The 17,996-nt window shown below is 42.4% G+C and overlaps 1 protein-coding gene across 2 annotated transcripts in view; it reads left to right on the top strand.

Moving 5' to 3' along the window:
• The window catches only part of nav2a (neuron navigator 2a), a 206,204-nt gene that overhangs the window by 168,336 nt on the left and 19,872 nt on the right, over window positions 1-17,996 (top strand). The window contains exons 16-24 of one of the 2 annotated variants that reach the window (XM_051075361.1): window positions 7,147-7,276; window positions 9,370-9,688; window positions 10,014-10,731; window positions 11,752-11,971; window positions 13,566-13,846; window positions 14,891-14,956; window positions 15,720-15,764; window positions 16,316-16,476; window positions 16,644-16,826. In XM_051075361.1, the coding sequence (XP_050931318.1) occupies window positions 7,147-7,276; window positions 9,370-9,688; window positions 10,014-10,731; window positions 11,752-11,971; window positions 13,566-13,846; window positions 14,891-14,956; window positions 15,720-15,764; window positions 16,316-16,476; window positions 16,644-16,826 (2,123 nt within the window). The remainder of the gene's footprint in view (window positions 1-7,146; window positions 7,277-9,369; window positions 9,689-10,013; window positions 10,732-11,751; window positions 11,972-13,565; window positions 13,847-14,890; window positions 14,957-15,719; window positions 15,765-16,315; window positions 16,477-16,643; window positions 16,827-17,996) is intronic. The other variant, XM_051075360.1, reaches the window with a different exon arrangement.

The raw sequence follows: 17,996 nt of genomic DNA, 5'->3' as shown, positions 1-17,996 counted from the left end.
AGGGTAAGTTTTAATCCTCCCCTGACTGACATTTTCCATGAGGCTGGGAGTGCGGGTGGGAAGTCAGGGGGAGTCAGCAGGTTCGTGCAGGTTGCAGCTTTAGAGTAACTGGATAATGTTGATTATCCACGTTTCACCATGTGAGCTGCAGGAAAGGCTCGGGGACAAAAGTTTGCATGCCAGACCCTTAATGTATTGGACTCTTGAAACAGGCTACAGAGCAACATATTGCTAAGATTTGTCCCATTAAAAATGAAAATGACTTTAATTTCTGATTTTAACCCTTATATTATATATTATATTTTTATTTTATTTTTCCTTTTCTATTTCCCCTAATGTAGCTTTAAGGTTAGAAAATGCTCCTAGTCCACGCTGTCTGACAGTCTCCATAATATTTTGGATCAGCTTATTTCAGCGCTTCATTGTAGTTGTATGATGTTTACACTGAATTAAATCTTTAATTCTAGCCTGACATATTTGACAGACTTTGTATTTAATTTTCTGTGAGTTTGAACTATGTTTGGAGTTGGTATTGAGTTTAATAACTTTGTTTTCTTGTAGTATTATTAATCAGTGTATTGATTTATTGTCTCCATTCTTATAAAAATTGTGCAGTTTAATGATATTGGAGAGTTTTCCAGATTTTTAAATACTTGTTCTTTTACTTCAGTAATTACGTTCGTTTAATGCCCATTTTTTCACCGTGAGGCTAAAAATTAAGTTCAGATGGAGAAGCAACTGAGAGCAAAACAGATCAAAGTGGAAAAAAATGGCTCGACTTTAAGAGAGGAAACTACTGAAAACACTTTATTTCCTTAAAGTGGATCATTGTCTGTCATCTGGAGACACTTTTAAAGAAGGTTTCAAACCAGATGAGCCTGAGAAAGGACAGATTTTGGCCAAAGTTTGCCTATAAGTTATAGTTGCACATCAAAAAAACTGGTATGTTTTTATGATATGGCCCCCAGGGATCCCATGAGCCTGTTTTGTAGACCACAGATATAGAGGCAGTGACCGCCTTTGTTTCTAGCATTGACACGACAATAGGTTGGTTTGTATGCAGTGTGTGTTCAAATAGTGTGTCTGCACAGGCATGAGAAATATCACATTTGTCCCAGTAGGATTTCACATTTTGCTGTTTTGCTGCACAAGTGGATGCAGCATGGAAGAGATGCGTGTCTGTGCTCAATGATGCGTGTCACACGTGTGAAGACTCTGATGTGTTTTTACCATAGATCCGGGTCAGTCGGTCAAATCTAAGGGAGTGTGTGTTTACACATCAAACAGAGAGAGAGAGAGAAAGAAAGAGACGAGCCAAAGGAAATCTGTGTGAAAGAGAGGCAGCCAGAGGGATCTAAATGCTTTGATAAATTCTCTGAGTGCAGATAGCAAATGTTTTTCCAAGACAGGAGACAATGGGACCAGACACGGGAGAGAGAAAGACAGAGACAGAGGGAGAGAGAGACATTCCTGAGTGTGTTGTCCAGTCCAGTCCTGTCATTTCTCGTCACTGCAGGGACAGCTGTGTCATTTTCGTACCACACGGCTCCTGGGCTCTGGCCCGGAATGTAGCGGGTCCTGTCCCAACAGCCCCTTCACTGCCTCCCTTACCCTCACGCACTGTGCCCGTTTAGTCCTGACTATTGTGACTTTTCACAAAATGTAAAAATCCGAAACAGACAATAACCCACATAAACCATTTTTTATTATCAAAGCTGTTTCTTTAGTTCAACATTTTCCTATTTTTCTGTTGTGGAAAATAAACAGTTTGTGAGAATAATATCAAAAACATAACTTTTTATCAATCCAGTGCAGGTAATGATATCATACTTCAGATCTCAGTAGCCAAGAGCTTTCTCAAACTGTTAAACTTTCAAGCACTGACATAAATTAACCCTAAACCTCTCAAACCCTAAAGCAAAGAACAGCTGTAAGTGCAGATACTGAAATAAGAAATCTTAATGTTTCCCTGTAATACAGTAAAACTGGCAGAACAACTTTTCAGAACCTGGAGAAACACCTGCAGTTGTGTATTTACTACTTCTTTATGTCATATTTTTGCTTTACATTCCCACTGCCAGAGGCCTCATTTACATTTTTGCCATCTTGTGTCTGTCTGAACATGCAGTATTATGGTTTCAACACTAAACAGTATTTCAGAATCTATTTTATGCATGATTGTGTTTTGTATTCAGAAAACTGTGTGGTATGTTTGAATTGTTATATTGTCCACTGGAAGTTTAACAACAGAATATGCTATGATTTTTTAAAAACCTGATGTAATTTTAATTAACACATTTTAAAAACAGACATTCTGCAGCATTGATTGACAGTGACAAAAAGCCATCTGCTGAACAATGTGACTCGCATATGAATACACTGTATGTGTGTTATGGTTTAAATCAGTATCACAACATGTTAACCAAAAGTTGTTTTCCTGTTTATCATCACTTGGACCAGATATTGAACCTCAATACTTAGTGGGATCTGACTGAAATATATCCACAGAGTTTCAGTAACTGTCATGGATCAGAAGCTGGCATCACATGTCTGCAGATACTCAGTCTTGTTTACACATCGTTTGATCAGATACTTTCTGATTTTTTTTATTTTATTTTATTTTATTTGAATACTTTGCCAATTTTAGACTAACTTTATTCAGGGAAAGTTCTTGTAGTTTGGTTTCTTTTGTTAAATGACAAATAGATTTTTTTTGTAGAGAAATATATTTCTTAACTTAAAAGTGTGGCATCATCAAGTATTATTTGGTATCATTACTGAAAATCAGGTATTGTATTGGCACTAGAAACTCTAACTTCTAACTATATGCAGACCTAACCATTAAGACATGATTCCAGTGAAAATATGGATGATAAACAATCATGTTGTATTGGCCCAACTCCATGAGAAAACTTGTTTTTCATGTTGTACCTTTATGCAAACAATATTTCCTGATAGGAATAAAGTGTTTTGCAAATCTCTGATGGTGCTGATATGGCAGAAGTCACAACAGTGGCTCCTCTGTTGTGATGTTGTGTCTGTACAATTTACGCAAACTTCACCTGCCAACTTGTCCGCAATGTCATCTCTGCCCCCTTAAAGTCAAAGTCCTCCCTTCTTCCCCCCCCCCCCCCCCCCCCCCCCCCCCCTGTCTGCCTGTCTGTGTGGACAGAGACAGAGATTTGGGGTTATATGATCCAGACACAGTATGAGGACCAGTAGTCGCCCCTCAAACACAGGAAATCCCCTTACTTCTGCTTCACAGCTCTGTTATGGCCGCATGTCTCTGTGTATATTTCTGCGGCACGGAGCCTGTGTGCATGTGCCAGAGTTGGATGGGGTTTTTCAGGAGGGGGGGGTTACAGTACTGTGGGGCCAACCAAGAGACCAAACGACCGCAGTCCCCAGGGACACACACAAGAGAAGTTAAACAAACACAACCACAGCCTCTTTCTCAGGACATTACTAGTCACTCCTACTGGCTGACCCACTAGGCAGCCCCTTTTTTCATTGGTCCCCTTGCCTCCCCCTACTCTGCTCTTCTCTTTAGGGAAAAGTTTGGAGATTTGGCCCCTGATCTCTGACCCCCTTGGGAAAACAGAAAGCTTTCTAAAGCACCCTGGCAAGAGGAGAGATTCCTCTCAGGAATGTCTTGATTTGGGTCACTTTTCCTCCTCCTCTACTGTCCCCTCTACAAAGAGGGAATAGGTGAATGGTAAGCCACCTCACACAGTTTTACCGCACACTCCTGAAGATTTAAAGGGTCATCACCTTCATTGTGTTATGGGGGAGGCAGAAGTCTCAAAATCCCAAACCTTTCCACATGAGTAAACAATGTTAGAGGTGATATGTTTTTGTGATTTGGGTGCAGTTACTCTTTAAGAGGAAGAACAAGAAGCGCTTCACCCCTTTTCCTCAGTGTGATGATCTATTAGATCACTTGCCGGCCTCGTCAGCTCGTGTTTGGCACTGCTTCCTCCCGGGGGCAGCCTGCAGTTAATGTCTCCGTCTCCTGTGATTGGCCGTAAAGGGCTCGGTGGTTGTTAACTGGCGGGTTGCTTTGCCAGCAGGAGGCTGTGGGCTGGGCCACGCTGCTTGGCCTGATCTCTAATTAGCACTGGCTTGTCAGCTAGTCAGGGTGGATCTGTCTGGGAAATTGTAGTCTTGCACACGCAGACACACATACACACAAACCATAGCTGGGAAACACACAGCAAAGCAACAGTGGGATGAGGATTGTCCTTGAGTTTCAGAGAGTTTGTCTATGATCATGTGGCTTTGACTTGTGTTGTCGTTTGATTCTTGTTAGGCTGAAGTGGCTTATTTAGGGCTTGGGGTGTGTTTCAGTGTGCTCTATTAGTGGCCAGAGCTGCAGCAGTGAAGTGGTTAACAGTCTCGGGGGAGGCTCATGTTACCAGCAGAAGGGCAGGTCCAACCCCCCCCCCCCCCCCCCCCCCCCCCCCCCCCCAACTCAAGTCTCTGTGTCTGTTAGTCCAGAGAGAGACCAACAGTGCCCGAGGGATGAAGCATCAGTGCAACCAGTGACAAAGGAGCTCAATCTAGGAAGGCTGCCAAGGCGAGAGAGAGAGGGCGAGAGACATAGAGAAAGCTCACAGAGTGAGAGAGAGAGAGAGCCAGACAGAGAGGGAGGGAGTGGGAGAGATATTTGGCTGTGTGAACTCTCTCAGCGGCATGGAGTCATGAATCTCTCTGTCCAGCTTGGCATTTTCCCTCAGCTCTCTGGTTCCCACGGCAACCCAGGCACCCTGACCAGGTAGATGCATGTGTATGTGTGTGTGTGTGTGTGGATGTGTGTGGGTGTGTGCACAAGTGTGTAAAGGAAAATTTGTCCTTCTAGTAATGATGACTTTGATTTAGTCCGTGTTCAGGAAGCGTTGAGATCTTTGTGGGTTTGTATATGTTTCTTTCTTCTTGGCTGTCCACACATCTTTATTTTCTTTTTGTGTACTTTTTGTGTGTGTGTGTGTGGGACTTTCCCCTGTGGTTGTGTGGAGTTGAGAGTTGTGGTCACTCTAAATCTCTCAGCACCTCTCAGCTTGTCTGCTCTATGGATGCTTTCAACTCTGAAACTCTTTGTCTCTGCTTTGCTGCCATTTGATTTATTCTGCTGGTGAATCCAGAAGAAAGATACCGTATGTTTCCTCTCTGTCTCTGTTTGTCAGGTGGCTAGCTGCAAGGTTGCTCAAAAAGCGCATTTGGCTTTAAGTCTGCCAAGTACCAGCTGATTAGATTTAGGTGGTAATCTGAATCTGGGATTTCAGCCATTGAACATTCTTTGTTTTTGTTTAGTTTTTTTAGGCCATAATTATGATGCTGTGTTCGTGCGCTGGTGGGAAACATTCAGGACTGAGCAGCAGTGCACTGACTTGCCTTTTTTTTGCCTGAAAATGTAACTTGACAGATGAGTGATGAATGGGGGCTGATATGAAGCACTTGAACTTTTGTGCTTTTTTGTGAACAGTCAAACATTTCTGCATTATCAAGTATCACAGTCTATCAAAAACTTATTGAATTTTGGTCAGAAGCTAGACCCAGTCTCATATTTTATTCAGGAAAAGTCCTTCTTGAGCTGCCTGTGTTACCACAATGTTTAACACTGATATTTCTACAAATCTGCTTCATTTTGTTGAGTTAGAAAACAGATTTTGTAGGAAAACATGTTCAAATTGCTCAAACTTTTGAATGGTACTGGAAAAAGTCTTGTTTTGTATCTAATAAATCAGATATTGTCTTGGTCAAACAATATTCAAACCCATAGGGATTATAGTGTGTAAACCACTAATGAATCGATAAGTTGATGATTGGTTCGTTTGCTGAAAATTTATCAGCAGTAGTTTCAATAATCAATTACTTGACAAGCAAAATGTCAAATATTCCCTGATGATGGGTATTTTCTATACTCAACAGTTAAGCGGTTTATTGGAAAAGAAGATAATCAGCAGCTTAATCAATAATGAAAATAATTTTTAACTGTAGCCCTAGGTACTGTGATATAAAAGGAAGAGAAATGGTCAGTGTGCCAACTTAAGATAAGAAGGTGTGAGTCTGTACTACACCTTTAAGACCTGTGTGATCACACAGTGTGTGCATGTGTCGAATTAGTCATTATTATGTGGGTGTGTTTCACTGTCATCATAAAATTCTCAATAAATTTCTCAATAGGCTTTCATGTATCCCTAGTCTTAACTGAACTGTCTCCTGATGACTATGAAAATATAGATAGTTTTATAACACCAGCTCTGTGTGTGTGTGTGTGTGTTTGTGTGTGTGTGTGTTGTGTGTGTGTTGTGTGTCCTCTGGTGCAGCCAACCCTGCACTGGCCGTCACCATCAGCCTCCCTCTGGCCCTTTCAGAGTGATGTTTGCCAACTGGCCAGGTTTCCTGTCCCCCGCAGACTCCCAGCAGATACAGACACACACTCACACACACACACACACACACACACACACACATACACACATATTTACAAATATCCCGCATTAACTCCCCCAGCCTGTTTGCTCTGTTCAGATGGATCTGTTTGAACAACTCACAGACACACAAACACACCATGATGTCACCCCCTCTGCTGAGCCTTTGTTCACATGACAGACAACCCCATTCAGCCTGTGTGTGTGCATGTGTGTGTGTGAAGTCAGTTTAAAGGAAGAGAATCACCAGGCAGTCAGAGATGCCGGATCCGTGTTTGTTTTTTTTATTATTTGCACTTTTATTTCCATTTTTAACACTGTAATTAATAGTTTTTCTTTTCCTTTCATACAAAGACATTTATCAGAAACACAACTACAAAGAGAATTTCATACTGTGAAAGAGGAAATGAAAATGATAGAGGGACCAACATTTAGGTGTCTCACTGCAGCTCCAAAGAGCATCTTTGTCTCTGAGGAGTTCAGCTGACTAATGCGGAGCACTGTTTTTCTGATATAAGAGGCATGAAACCTCACTGCTGTGTTTTCAGGCTCTACTGAGAGTCTGCCGAATGCAGAGTCTGTCTCTACAAAGAGGAACTAAACATGTTCCCACAGAGCCAAGTGGACTCCCCCCATCCTCTCCACTTTGGAGGATTTATTGTTTAAAGAGAACTAAAGTGAGGCTCTCTGTCCTCTGTTCTGTGTGTGTGTTCAGCTGGGATGACAGCAGCTCTGTGAGCAGCGGCATCAGCGACAACATCGACACTGATGACATCAACACAAGCTCCTCCATTTCCTCCTACGCCAATACACCCGCGGCCCAGCGCAAGGGCCTCAGCACACAGGTAAGGCCAGACACACACACACACACACACACACACTGATATTGACAATGTTTTTATGGCTATGTCACATGTTGGGATAGGGTTCCATTTTAGATCTGACTTCAAATTGGTAAAACATCTGGATTCATTAAGCCCATCAACTCTTTCTATATCCTCTCCCTCAACAAATCATTCAGGTAGTCATTTATCTGCTCTCCAAATATGTACCAGACAAATCTTTAATTTTTAATATTAGTGTTTGGGAAGCTAAGTCTTAAAAAAATAAATTAAAGATTGAAAAGGATTTGTATTCACCTAATGGATCCTGCATTCAGATTTGATGAAATGAGTGATGTGCTATATGACAATCTGCTGTCAGTTACAAGACGCCGTCAAAAACAACTACAGCTTCAGAGACATTTCAACCTTTTAAGTGTGGTTTTTCTGACAGCTCTGAGTTCATGATTTGTGCAAAAAGCACAAAAACATTCATCAGATGTGAACAAAGCAACATCTTTTATTTGTTGTCAGTCCCTTAGCAACAGTGTTGTCTCAACACAACTCACAACAATCATATACTCAACTTCCTGTATCAAAAATGTGATTGTGAGTTTGATTTGAAGGCAGGCAGATCGAGTTATCTTGATCAACAGTTAATTTCACAGGTGTGTGAATGTTTAAAAATTTTGATGAACAATTTGTTGTGATGTGAAGTAGTCAGATAATATTGCAACACTGCAAAAGTGTTGGAGGAAATATAAAGTATATGTAGACAGTTGACTGATAAAACAGTATTCTTCTGTCATACATCTACACCGTCATCCCTCCACTTTGCCTCTTTTTCCTAAACCCAGTCTTTTCCCAGAATTCCTCTACTTTCAGAGAAGAATGTGAGACTAAGTCTGTGTGGCACAGCTGTGAACTCACAAAGCTAAAGCTGATGTTGACTCAGGCCTCAAATCATTAAACGCTGATTAGGAGCCACCACGGTTCAGGAAGGTGATCGGTGAGACGATAATATTGTCAGCTGACTCACTTGGGCGCAGCACACACACACTATATTGTGGCTGATGTGGAGCCAGTCATCATGTGACGTGTGTCCATTACTGCTGCAGAGGTCGAGGTGCTGAAGAAAAAACAAAGGAGGGGAGGGCATAAAGGAGCCTTTCTCCCAGTACAGCAGCTCTGACGCGGTGCAGGTTAATAAAGTCTGCCTCATCTGTCCTCCGGTAATATCACACATTGGCTGGACCGTGCTGCATTTTTGTAGCGTTGCCTGGACAACTGCAGAATCAACTTAACAGCAGCCGTCATCCCTTAAACAGCTGTAATTTACAGTGTTAGTTAAATAAAGACTCTGCTAGCTGTGTTGTACTTTTATTTAAAACATTCACCAAAAAAAGTTAAAAGAAATTGCAAGTGCAGCATTAAATTGCCCTAAGTATGTTTTCTGTTTTAAACAAAGACATTTGAATTTATTAAATTCAGGCTAATCAGCTGCAGGGACCATTGCTATTTGTATGCTGTTTTAATTAAGAAAAAATATTTAAGTCACAAATTCTGTCCTGGTGAAATCCTGGAACAAGTACAAAGTAAATAAGACAGCATCAGGTGGTCCTTGCATGCTATAAACATGCTTTGTATTATTCCTGTTGGCTTGAAAGGGCAATCAGCAGTGTAAAAAAAAAAAAAAACACTATTAACACAACTTGGAAGGGAAATATTTATCTTATATATCTTATATCTTATTTATCTTATCTTATAATATTTTTCTTGATAGTGAGACTTGAATCTTGTAATTTGCTTATGACTTCAAGTTCAAGTCTCTTTCTGCTCTGCAAAGCAAAAGCAGCAAAAAAATTTCTCTCACATTTCATTTAACTAGGAGAATTCTTCCTGCGCAGGCCCTAATGTGGTCAAACAACTTCCTGACAAACTGCTCAGGTGACAGTGGTGTGGATGCTGGTAGGATTACCCAGCATGATGGTTATGGTCATAAAATGGAGTGCTTTTTAGAGCCACTTGGCAGCGTCTCATAAAAGACGCTTTCTTCAGCAGTAATAAATCAGACATACTGTGTGTGTGTGTGTGTGTGTGTGTCTCCATGTTCTCAGCCTGTGACGGATGCAGAGAAGCACTCGGCCTCCACGGCGTTGCACCAGGCCTGGTCAGGAGACGAGGTGAAGAGGCCAGACGGGGGGTCAGACAGCGGGGTCAGGATGGAGCCAGGCTCCAAGTGGAGCCGCCGGAACCCCTCCGACATCTCTGATGAGTCCGACAAGGGTGGCTCAGGGAGGAAGACCCCTTCTGTGTCCCACACGGGCTCCTGGAGGAGAGGCATGAGCACTCAGGTGGGGGTGACGTCCCCCCGGACTAAAAGCACCAGTAGCACGGGCTCCACAGGCTCCATCAGCCTCAAGACCCACAGTTCAGGTAACACAGACATCCATCACCAATAGTAGAAGGGTCATTTCTTGATCCCAGCTGTTACAGTTATACATTCTGCTCATCAGTCTTTGTCTCCTCACTTCTTATATGAAATTCCAGAAATGTGTTGAACTACATTATAATAAAAATATGCTGGCATTTATTGATGTAGTTCCCAACACTGTAGTTCACAAATTAAATTCTGAAAACCTCTTGAAAAGATGTTTTAGTCTCTTATGGTTGAGAATCAACTCTCAAATGGATGGTGCCTAATCAAAAACAAAGTTTCTTGTAATCACCCCCCTGATGTCTCCTTCTGTGTGTCCTGCAGGTAAGACAGATGATATCAAGGTGTCAGAGAAAGGACGCGTCTCTCCTCGTCCTAACGGCCTTCACCGCTCGCCTTCGGACGCAGGACGCAGCAGTGGAGATGAGGCGAAGAAACATTCGATCTCCTCCAGCCGCACGCCTACAACGAATGCCCTTACACACACTGTCTCAGATCCCCACTCCCAGACACACACACTCGCCTCGCGCACCCCAACCAGCACCTTCGGCTTCAAGAAGCAGGGGATGGTAACCATAGTTACAGCCAGCGGTGCCACCATCACCAGCGGTTCAGCAACTCTGGGGAAGATGCCCAAATCTGGGGCACGCTCGCTAGCAGGAGGCCTTAAAGCTGGTGGACAGGATGGAGGGTCAGCACTGGGTCACCACGACGACGGCTTCCTCCCCATGAGTGCTCGCTCCACACTGCAGTACCGCAGCCTGCCGAGACCAAGCCGCTCAGGGGCTGCCGCACGCAATGGAAACCGCTCCTCTACCAGCAGCATCGAAGCCGCCGTGCTCTCTGTCACATCTCATGGCAAAAACTCAATCAGCATCGCCAAGGCCAACGGCTCAGGAGCTCTGCTGGCCAATCAGACGGATCGGGAGAAGGGCGTCTCTGAGATTGACAACTTGAGGAGTGGAGTTGTGATGCAGAGTGGAGGAGCAGCGACTGTTCCTCTTACAGGAAGACAGCAGGTTTCCTCACCTACACTACGCAGGTGAACACACACACACTTCTACAGAGCATCATTTGTGTTTTCAGTAATCCTGCAGACACAGTGACGGCTAACTGATGAGCCACACTGAGTGGGGCCATCTTGTATGGGCTTGATTTTACCCACATGTAGTAGACAGACACACACACACACACACACACACACACACAGAAGACCATTTTAAAAGGCAGTAATCATGCAGTCACAGTAAATGATAAGCAGTGGTGAGTAAGGATCACACGTGTGGGCTTGTTACGCACACACACAGACATCACACACACACGTACACATGCACTCTCTGTGAGGTTAAATCAGGCCATTGTGAATGCAGGCCTTGAGCTAGGCTGATCAGCTGCCAAGCCTCAGCCTTGGCGGTGCAGGGGGGGAGGGTGTGGTGCAGGGTAATGGGAGCTGAGTCTTACCTCAGCGCTCTGCCCTCATTAATGTGAGGGAGTGATAACTCTTCAAAGAGGCTGTGTGCTGCTATTATCGCCCACCACGGCTCCAGTCATCACAGCCTGCCATTTAACTCTAACCCACGATTAGTAAAGAACCAGGAGAGAATTCTGTGTGTGTATGTTGGCCTTTATTCAGATCTGAGCACTGACTCTACCTTTTCTGCCTAAAGCCCTGCTACTGTCTTGTTACACAGAGAGTAAAGAATTATACCACCCCACCTCCACCTCCCAGGATAAAAAATTCACTACATTTCCTGAAGCAACTCAAGAAATTAAAAAGAGATTTAATTAATGAGCAATACCTCCTACATGTTCCCCTTAAAGGTCATATTAGTAAGACATGGCTCTCAAATGAACATCATGCCTCTTCTTCTAGCATAATGCTCCCTCTGTTGATAAATTATGTGATGTGTTCTGACAATGTCAGAAGTCTATGACTTTGTAAATTTGTCCTATTGGTCACAGATGGGAGATTACATACCTTTTTTTCCTGCTCTTTTATGAGTACTTTAGCCCAACTTATCCTCTTTTTCTCACCCCTCCTCTCCTCCTTGGATTTCAACAGGTTGTTTGGTGGGAAGCCCAGCAAACAGGCTCCGGTCACCACAGCTGAAAACATGAAGAACTCCACTGTTATCTCCAATCCCCACGCTACCATGAACCATGTCGCCACAGTGCTGGAGTCCCCCGACGGAGGGCTGGGAGGCGGAGACAGCGAGACCAGCAGCCCCCTCTTTGGAGGCAGAGCGCTGGGATCTGGGACAGGGACGCTGGGCAGCGAGCAGGTGAGCAGGAACACACGGGGTAGAGAGGTTTGTTACTGAACTTAAATTCACTGGTGAGCTCTTATTATTCTCCAGGCTAACACTTCACTATACACTGTCACTATACACAAGAGTACGATAAAACTTGACCATACATAATATGAAGTGATAGTAACTACCAGCCTTGTCCCAATAAAAAGTGTCTTTGTTTATTCTTGTACTTTTAGGTTCATAAATCCTCTACCTTTACTTTAAAATCACGGAAGTAGCCTGGTTTATTTTTAGAACTATGTCCCAGGAGCAGCTGCTCATTCATTTGCTAGGCTGTTATTTTTAGCTGTACACATTCTCCAACAGCCCACCGCCCATCACTTACCATGAAAAAGAGGGAAAGCAATTTTTGTTGCATTTGAGTCATTTTTAGCCATGCTATGGCATTGTCGGTCTGTTGCTCATTCTGCCACCACTTTGGTCCAGATGAAAAATTTTAACGACTATCAGAGGGAATGCGGTTAAATTTTGTACAGACATTTATGGTGCACAGAGGATGAATCCTACTGAGTTTAGTTACTTCATTTAGCAGTGAGGTTGACATTTGTGGTTTGTGTAATATATAATAATACATCATATGTTTAATATATTTAAATGGATTGCCATGAAATTTGCCATGTCTACCCTCAGGAATATTTATTATAACTTAAATGATTATTTAAGTCACACAATGTGCATTTTACTGTCCTCATCCTCCATAGAACTGCTTGACTCACCACATATACTATAATAGACCACTGACCTTTAGAGCTACTGTCTTTTCACAAAATAGCAATATGGTTTCTGCTCAACCTTCACTCAGCTGTCAAACCTGCAGGTTAAGTTTGGTTTTCGGATTAAAAATAATTATGTGCCTTTGAGCTTAGAGATGATTAAGCATGTGCGTGTGGGAAGGTGTTTGCAGAGCTAATGGCAAAGCTTTGGGAGAGACACAAGGAGGATTTTGTTCTCACCTGACTAATGCCACAAACTGTGTGGAATGAGTTAAGTGGAAGTACAGATAGGCAGTGCAGGCACTTGTTTGACTCGCTGTGAGCTACATATTGAAGCAAGAGAAGAGTGAACATGCTCAATCGTGAACTCTGCGTCATGTTTTCACATGATTCAGAAGGTTTTATCAGACTAGTTATGAATCATGAAGTGACACACAGGACATTGTTTTTCAAAGCAGCAGTCACGTCTTTACAAACAGTAAGAGTTCAAAAGTTTGAATAGTCAGTTTTCTTAAAGCATATAGACCATCAAACAGAGGAGATTAGGGCTGCAAGAGATGATTGTTTTCATTTTTGTCGAATCTCTGGATGTTTTCTTGATTAATCATTTGATATTTTAAAAGTCAGATAACAGTTAAAAATTCAGATTAGTTTTACAGAGCCCAAACTTAATAGCTTTGTTTGACCAACAGTCCAAAAGTTGTAATTGAGTTTACAGTTACAAAAAGCTGAAAATTCTCATTTTAAGAGATGAATTATGATTTAGCGATTATGTGATTAATTGTTTGATCACTAGAATAGATTTTGATTGATTTTTAAAAAACAATAACATTCTCTCCACCGCTCCACAGGCTTCAAGTCCTGGTTCAGTCTATTCCTCCACCGGCCCTTCCAACAGCCTGACGTGGGGCACCACCTTCAGCAGCTCCTCCGCCCAGAGCAGGGAGGGCACGCTGGGCGGGCACGGCGGGACGGGCAGCGTAGGATACCCCTCTGTCAGCAGCATGCACACCAGCAGCGAGTCCATCGACATGAGCCTGGGCAGCGCCGGAGGCGGCCATGGGACCCACAGGGAGGACACCTTGTCCGCACTGGGCCGCACCGGCAGCGTCAAGACTGGCATGTCTGAGAGGTGAGGACACACAACACTGGGGAGTTTTTGGATGTCCATTTGAAAAAAATCTTTGCTAACCTCATCTAACATTAGCCACCACAAGCTACTGGTCATACCAGATCATGTAAAACTGTAGCAGCAAAAACTGTGAGTACATTGAACTGAGCAAAGGTACGTTTTATTACTACGTTCAGCTTTTCACATAAAAACACTGAATGTTCTATTTCTTCTCTGTGTCTCTTTAATACTTCTAATTCATTGCATTTCAGAGGTAAAATATTGTTTAGTTACTAGTTACCTTGCAGGTTAAGATTTTACATACAAAACATACAGTTAGTTTATAAAGATTAAATAATCCAACTGTTTATAATTGTATTTAAAAATAGCTTCATCTCAACAAGCTAAAACATGTAAATGCTGCTTATACTGTAAGTTCATGCATCTGTAATAACAGTCCAGTAGTAGAATATACAGTATATAATATAATGCTTTGTCATTCAGCAAAAGTACTTTTACTATTAAATCTTGAGTACATTTTACTGATAAAATATTTGTAGTTTTAGGTAAGTGAAACTTTGCATGCATCAGTGGATTTTTTGATATTCTCACTGAAGTAAAGGCTCTAAATACTTCTTTCATCCTGCCCAGTTCTGACATTAATTCCTTTTAAAGAATCCAGAATTGAAGACGATGCACAAAGCATTCGTCATGGTGAGGTGTCGCATCTTGTTTGCCGTTCTGTCTGCGCTCGAGCAGAGAAACAAAATCCTGTGGCGTCCTCAGTCTATTATACAGTAATTGTGGTCATTGTAGCAGATTCCATCCTGACAGGTTGACTGTGTAATGTGACAGGAATGTCTCAGAGGAAACCTAATAGCATCTGGAGTCAAAGCTTTTAGGCCATGACATCACCCTCCTCGCTGAGTTTTCATATTAACTCCATTGGTGAAGAATCTCACAGATGACTTTTGTTCTGAAGGATTTCTTCGTCTACTTTATTCTACTCTCTAAAACTTTCTCTCTGTGTGTCTGTTTTGCGTTTTCCTTCCTGTCTTCCATCAGTCCCCTCTCCTCCCCTTCCGCTAGCCCTATATTCAGCCGAAACACGCTACCTCGGAAGCAGGACAGGTAAATGTACCTGTGTGCAGTGTTAGGCTCCTGGTGAAACAGCTGTGGAGCTTCCTACTAAACCACCACCTACTGCCACACAGAAAACATCACAAAGAACCACAGAGAGTAGCTCTGTTTGGTAGCTTGTTGATTTTGTGTTCTTTGTGTGTGAAGATGTTGCTCTGTGTGGTAGTTTGTGGTTATTTTTAGGACCTCTAGCTCCTGTGTGAATGGAAATTTGTGAGAGTGTGTGTGGATGTCAGCAGCTTCAGTGCTTTTGTTTAGTGGTCCACTCTAGTCTGTTTTGACTGTGACATACTGCCACCTTGTGGTAGAGTTGATACATGCAATAGCATGAGCATACAGTAGGATGTTTATGATGGATTTTACACTGCAAAAATCTCAATCTTAAGGAATGGCTCACTATTTGTTAGCCCTTATTTTCAGTAAAAGAAATTCAAATAATCAGGCGGAACAATGCGATAAGTGTTTCTGAATTTTCCATAATCAAATGTTATTTGTCTTTATTCCAGTATAGCAGTCTGTCTTAGTCCACATTCTTTTAAGAAAATTGCAGTTTTTTCTCATTTTAAGTTTAAAAGAGTAAATATAAAAATTTAATTTCAAGATAGATTTTTTGCAGTGTATAACTTATAAGTGGTGTCAATAAGAAGGGTTAAAAATAATTAGATTTAGTGTAGTCCTTGAGAAATGCAGCCACATGTTTCCTTGCCGCCTTGCTTCCTTTTCTTTCCTCCTCTGAAGTGTTTCTCTCCCACAGCGGGCCACATTGTGGTAGAAACACTCTGCCTAAGAAGGGACTCAGGTACTGACTTCACTTCCTGCTGGACATGTTGCACTTTTGCACACTGGTTCACTAAATTGTCCTTCTGTTTCTCTTATTTCTTTATTTCTGCGTCTACATACACTCCTCGAAGCTTGTGCTCACGCTTTCAAAAGATTTTGTTTGGCACTTGGCACATGTGTTGTTGTGTTGTGCTTCTGTGAAGAGGCATGTCAGTTTGTCGTCGTACAGAGCAATCACTGTGCTTGATTTTCGGGGTCAAATTTTCTTTGGCTTGTTTTCTGCTTTTTTCCCTCAGTTTCTGTTGCCCACAGCTGAAAATCAGTCTATGTTCACGCTGTTGTAATTTCTTGTTTCAGCATCTGATTTATCCAGTGTTAGATCCCAGCTACTAATCTGGCTGCTTAAGAGAAAAAAAAAACAATCCACCTCACTGATTGTGAAAAATCTCACTGATTGTGAAAAATCTGAATTCAGATCAACTTGTCCTGTAAAAACATAGAATCAACAGTGCACCTGTTCCATTTTTGTGCCCTAGCCTCCACTTCAACCTCTTCTTTGACTTCTTGTAGGTATGGCCCGTCTCCACAGCTGCGAGGCCATGAGGAGGCCCGTGATTGGCTGCGCTCCCACTCCACCAGCGGGCTGCAGGACTCAGCCAGTAACTCCCCGTTCTCCCCCAGCTCTAGCCTCACCTCCCCTTCCGGCACTCGCTTCAATTTTGGACAGCTCGGTATGACCCACACACAACCAAAACCCAGAGCTATGCTTTTATTTACCAGACATTCATTTGTTCTGTATAGTGTGAAGCAATAAAGCATTTATGGAAACAATTTCAAAACTCACTGTATCAACTACATGAAACAAAAAACCTCACTTGCAGCTTATTTAATTTCACAGCATCCAGCCCAACCTCAGCGGCTCAGATCAACCTCGCTGGTCTGCGCAACAACAGCCTGACCAATCAGGATGTCTCCTTTGACCCCTGCAGTGACAATCGACTGAGAAACTCCTGCATGTCGCTTGATGAGAAGACTCGCACCATGAGTCGATCGGGCTCCTTCAGGGACGGCTTCGAGGAAGGTAAGAGGACACGAGGGGTGGATGGATATAAGACAGACAGTATAATATTCAGAATCATATTCAGTGACTCTGTGTGAGTTTTGGCCATGTTTTCTTCAGACATTTGGTGAAATCTGTAATTAGGTGTAATCCTTTTCCTAGACCTGCATGTCCCCATCTCCCAATGAGTCTGAATCTTTGCCTTCCTTATTCCACACCCTCAAGCCAAAAGAATTGTTATTCCATGTGTTTAGAGAACATTAGGACGGATTACAACCGCTCCTCTAAGAAAAGCCTTCTATCCCCTTAGAAATCCATAATCAGCTTTGGTGTGGCTTTGTTTTTTTCATAAGCTTGTTTATTGGGAAAAGTACCCAGCAGTGCTTTTCCCACCAGCAGGCAGACTCCCTGCTCAGGCGAGGTTGTTCCGCTGGACTCAATCCTCAGAGCCAAGGAAACACAACACTTTGATTTAAAGGAACAAATGAGGACTGGGAGAGAGGGAGAAATATGTAGTTCTGTGTTGAAAGTGGTTCCCTAAATGGAAAAATCCAGCCATAAAAACTTCAGTAATAAAACCAGGTGCTGACAGGGAATTTGCATTTCAGTAAACCACAATGTAAACATTAAACCACATGATAATCCAGCCATAAGACCCATTTATAACCTGTAAGCCTGAGTAATCAACAGGTGAATCCAAAAAGTTCTTTGTTTCAAGATTGACAAAAGTCAGTTCGGCAAATGTAGTTAATCAATAATTGAAGTAGAACATAAAGTCACAAATGAAAATCACAAATGATTTGTACCTGACAGCGTAAACAAACCCAACAGTAGTTTAAGTCCTGCAGAGTTGAAGGGTAGATGAACAAATGCAGAGCAAAGGGCGATATGAGAGGCAGACAAAGAGGAGATCAAATCCAGTGACACTGAAACTGGTTCTGTACAGGCGCCTGAGGGGAATCAGCTGTGTGCGTGTTCTTTAGGAAACCTGGTAAATCTAGACTCCAACTTGAAAGCTCACTTTTTTTTTTTGTTACTAGATTCTAAAAAACATCCTCTGAGAATCACTTTAATCTGACTAGATGTGTACATGATTATATAGATCACTGCTGCATCTTGCTTTCTTCAGAATAAGAGCCGACTGGGAAATCATCTAGATGCTCACCTTCAAGTTAAGTAGGTTGTAGGTGA

Source organism: Lates calcarifer, linkage group LG2 (genome assembly GCF_001640805.2).
Source record: "Lates calcarifer isolate ASB-BC8 linkage group LG2, TLL_Latcal_v3, whole genome shotgun sequence".
Classification (NCBI taxonomy): domain Eukaryota; kingdom Metazoa; phylum Chordata; class Actinopteri; family Centropomidae; genus Lates; species Lates calcarifer.
The sequence above is the reverse complement of the archived record's forward strand: the minus strand, read 5'-3'. Positions and strand labels throughout refer to the sequence as shown.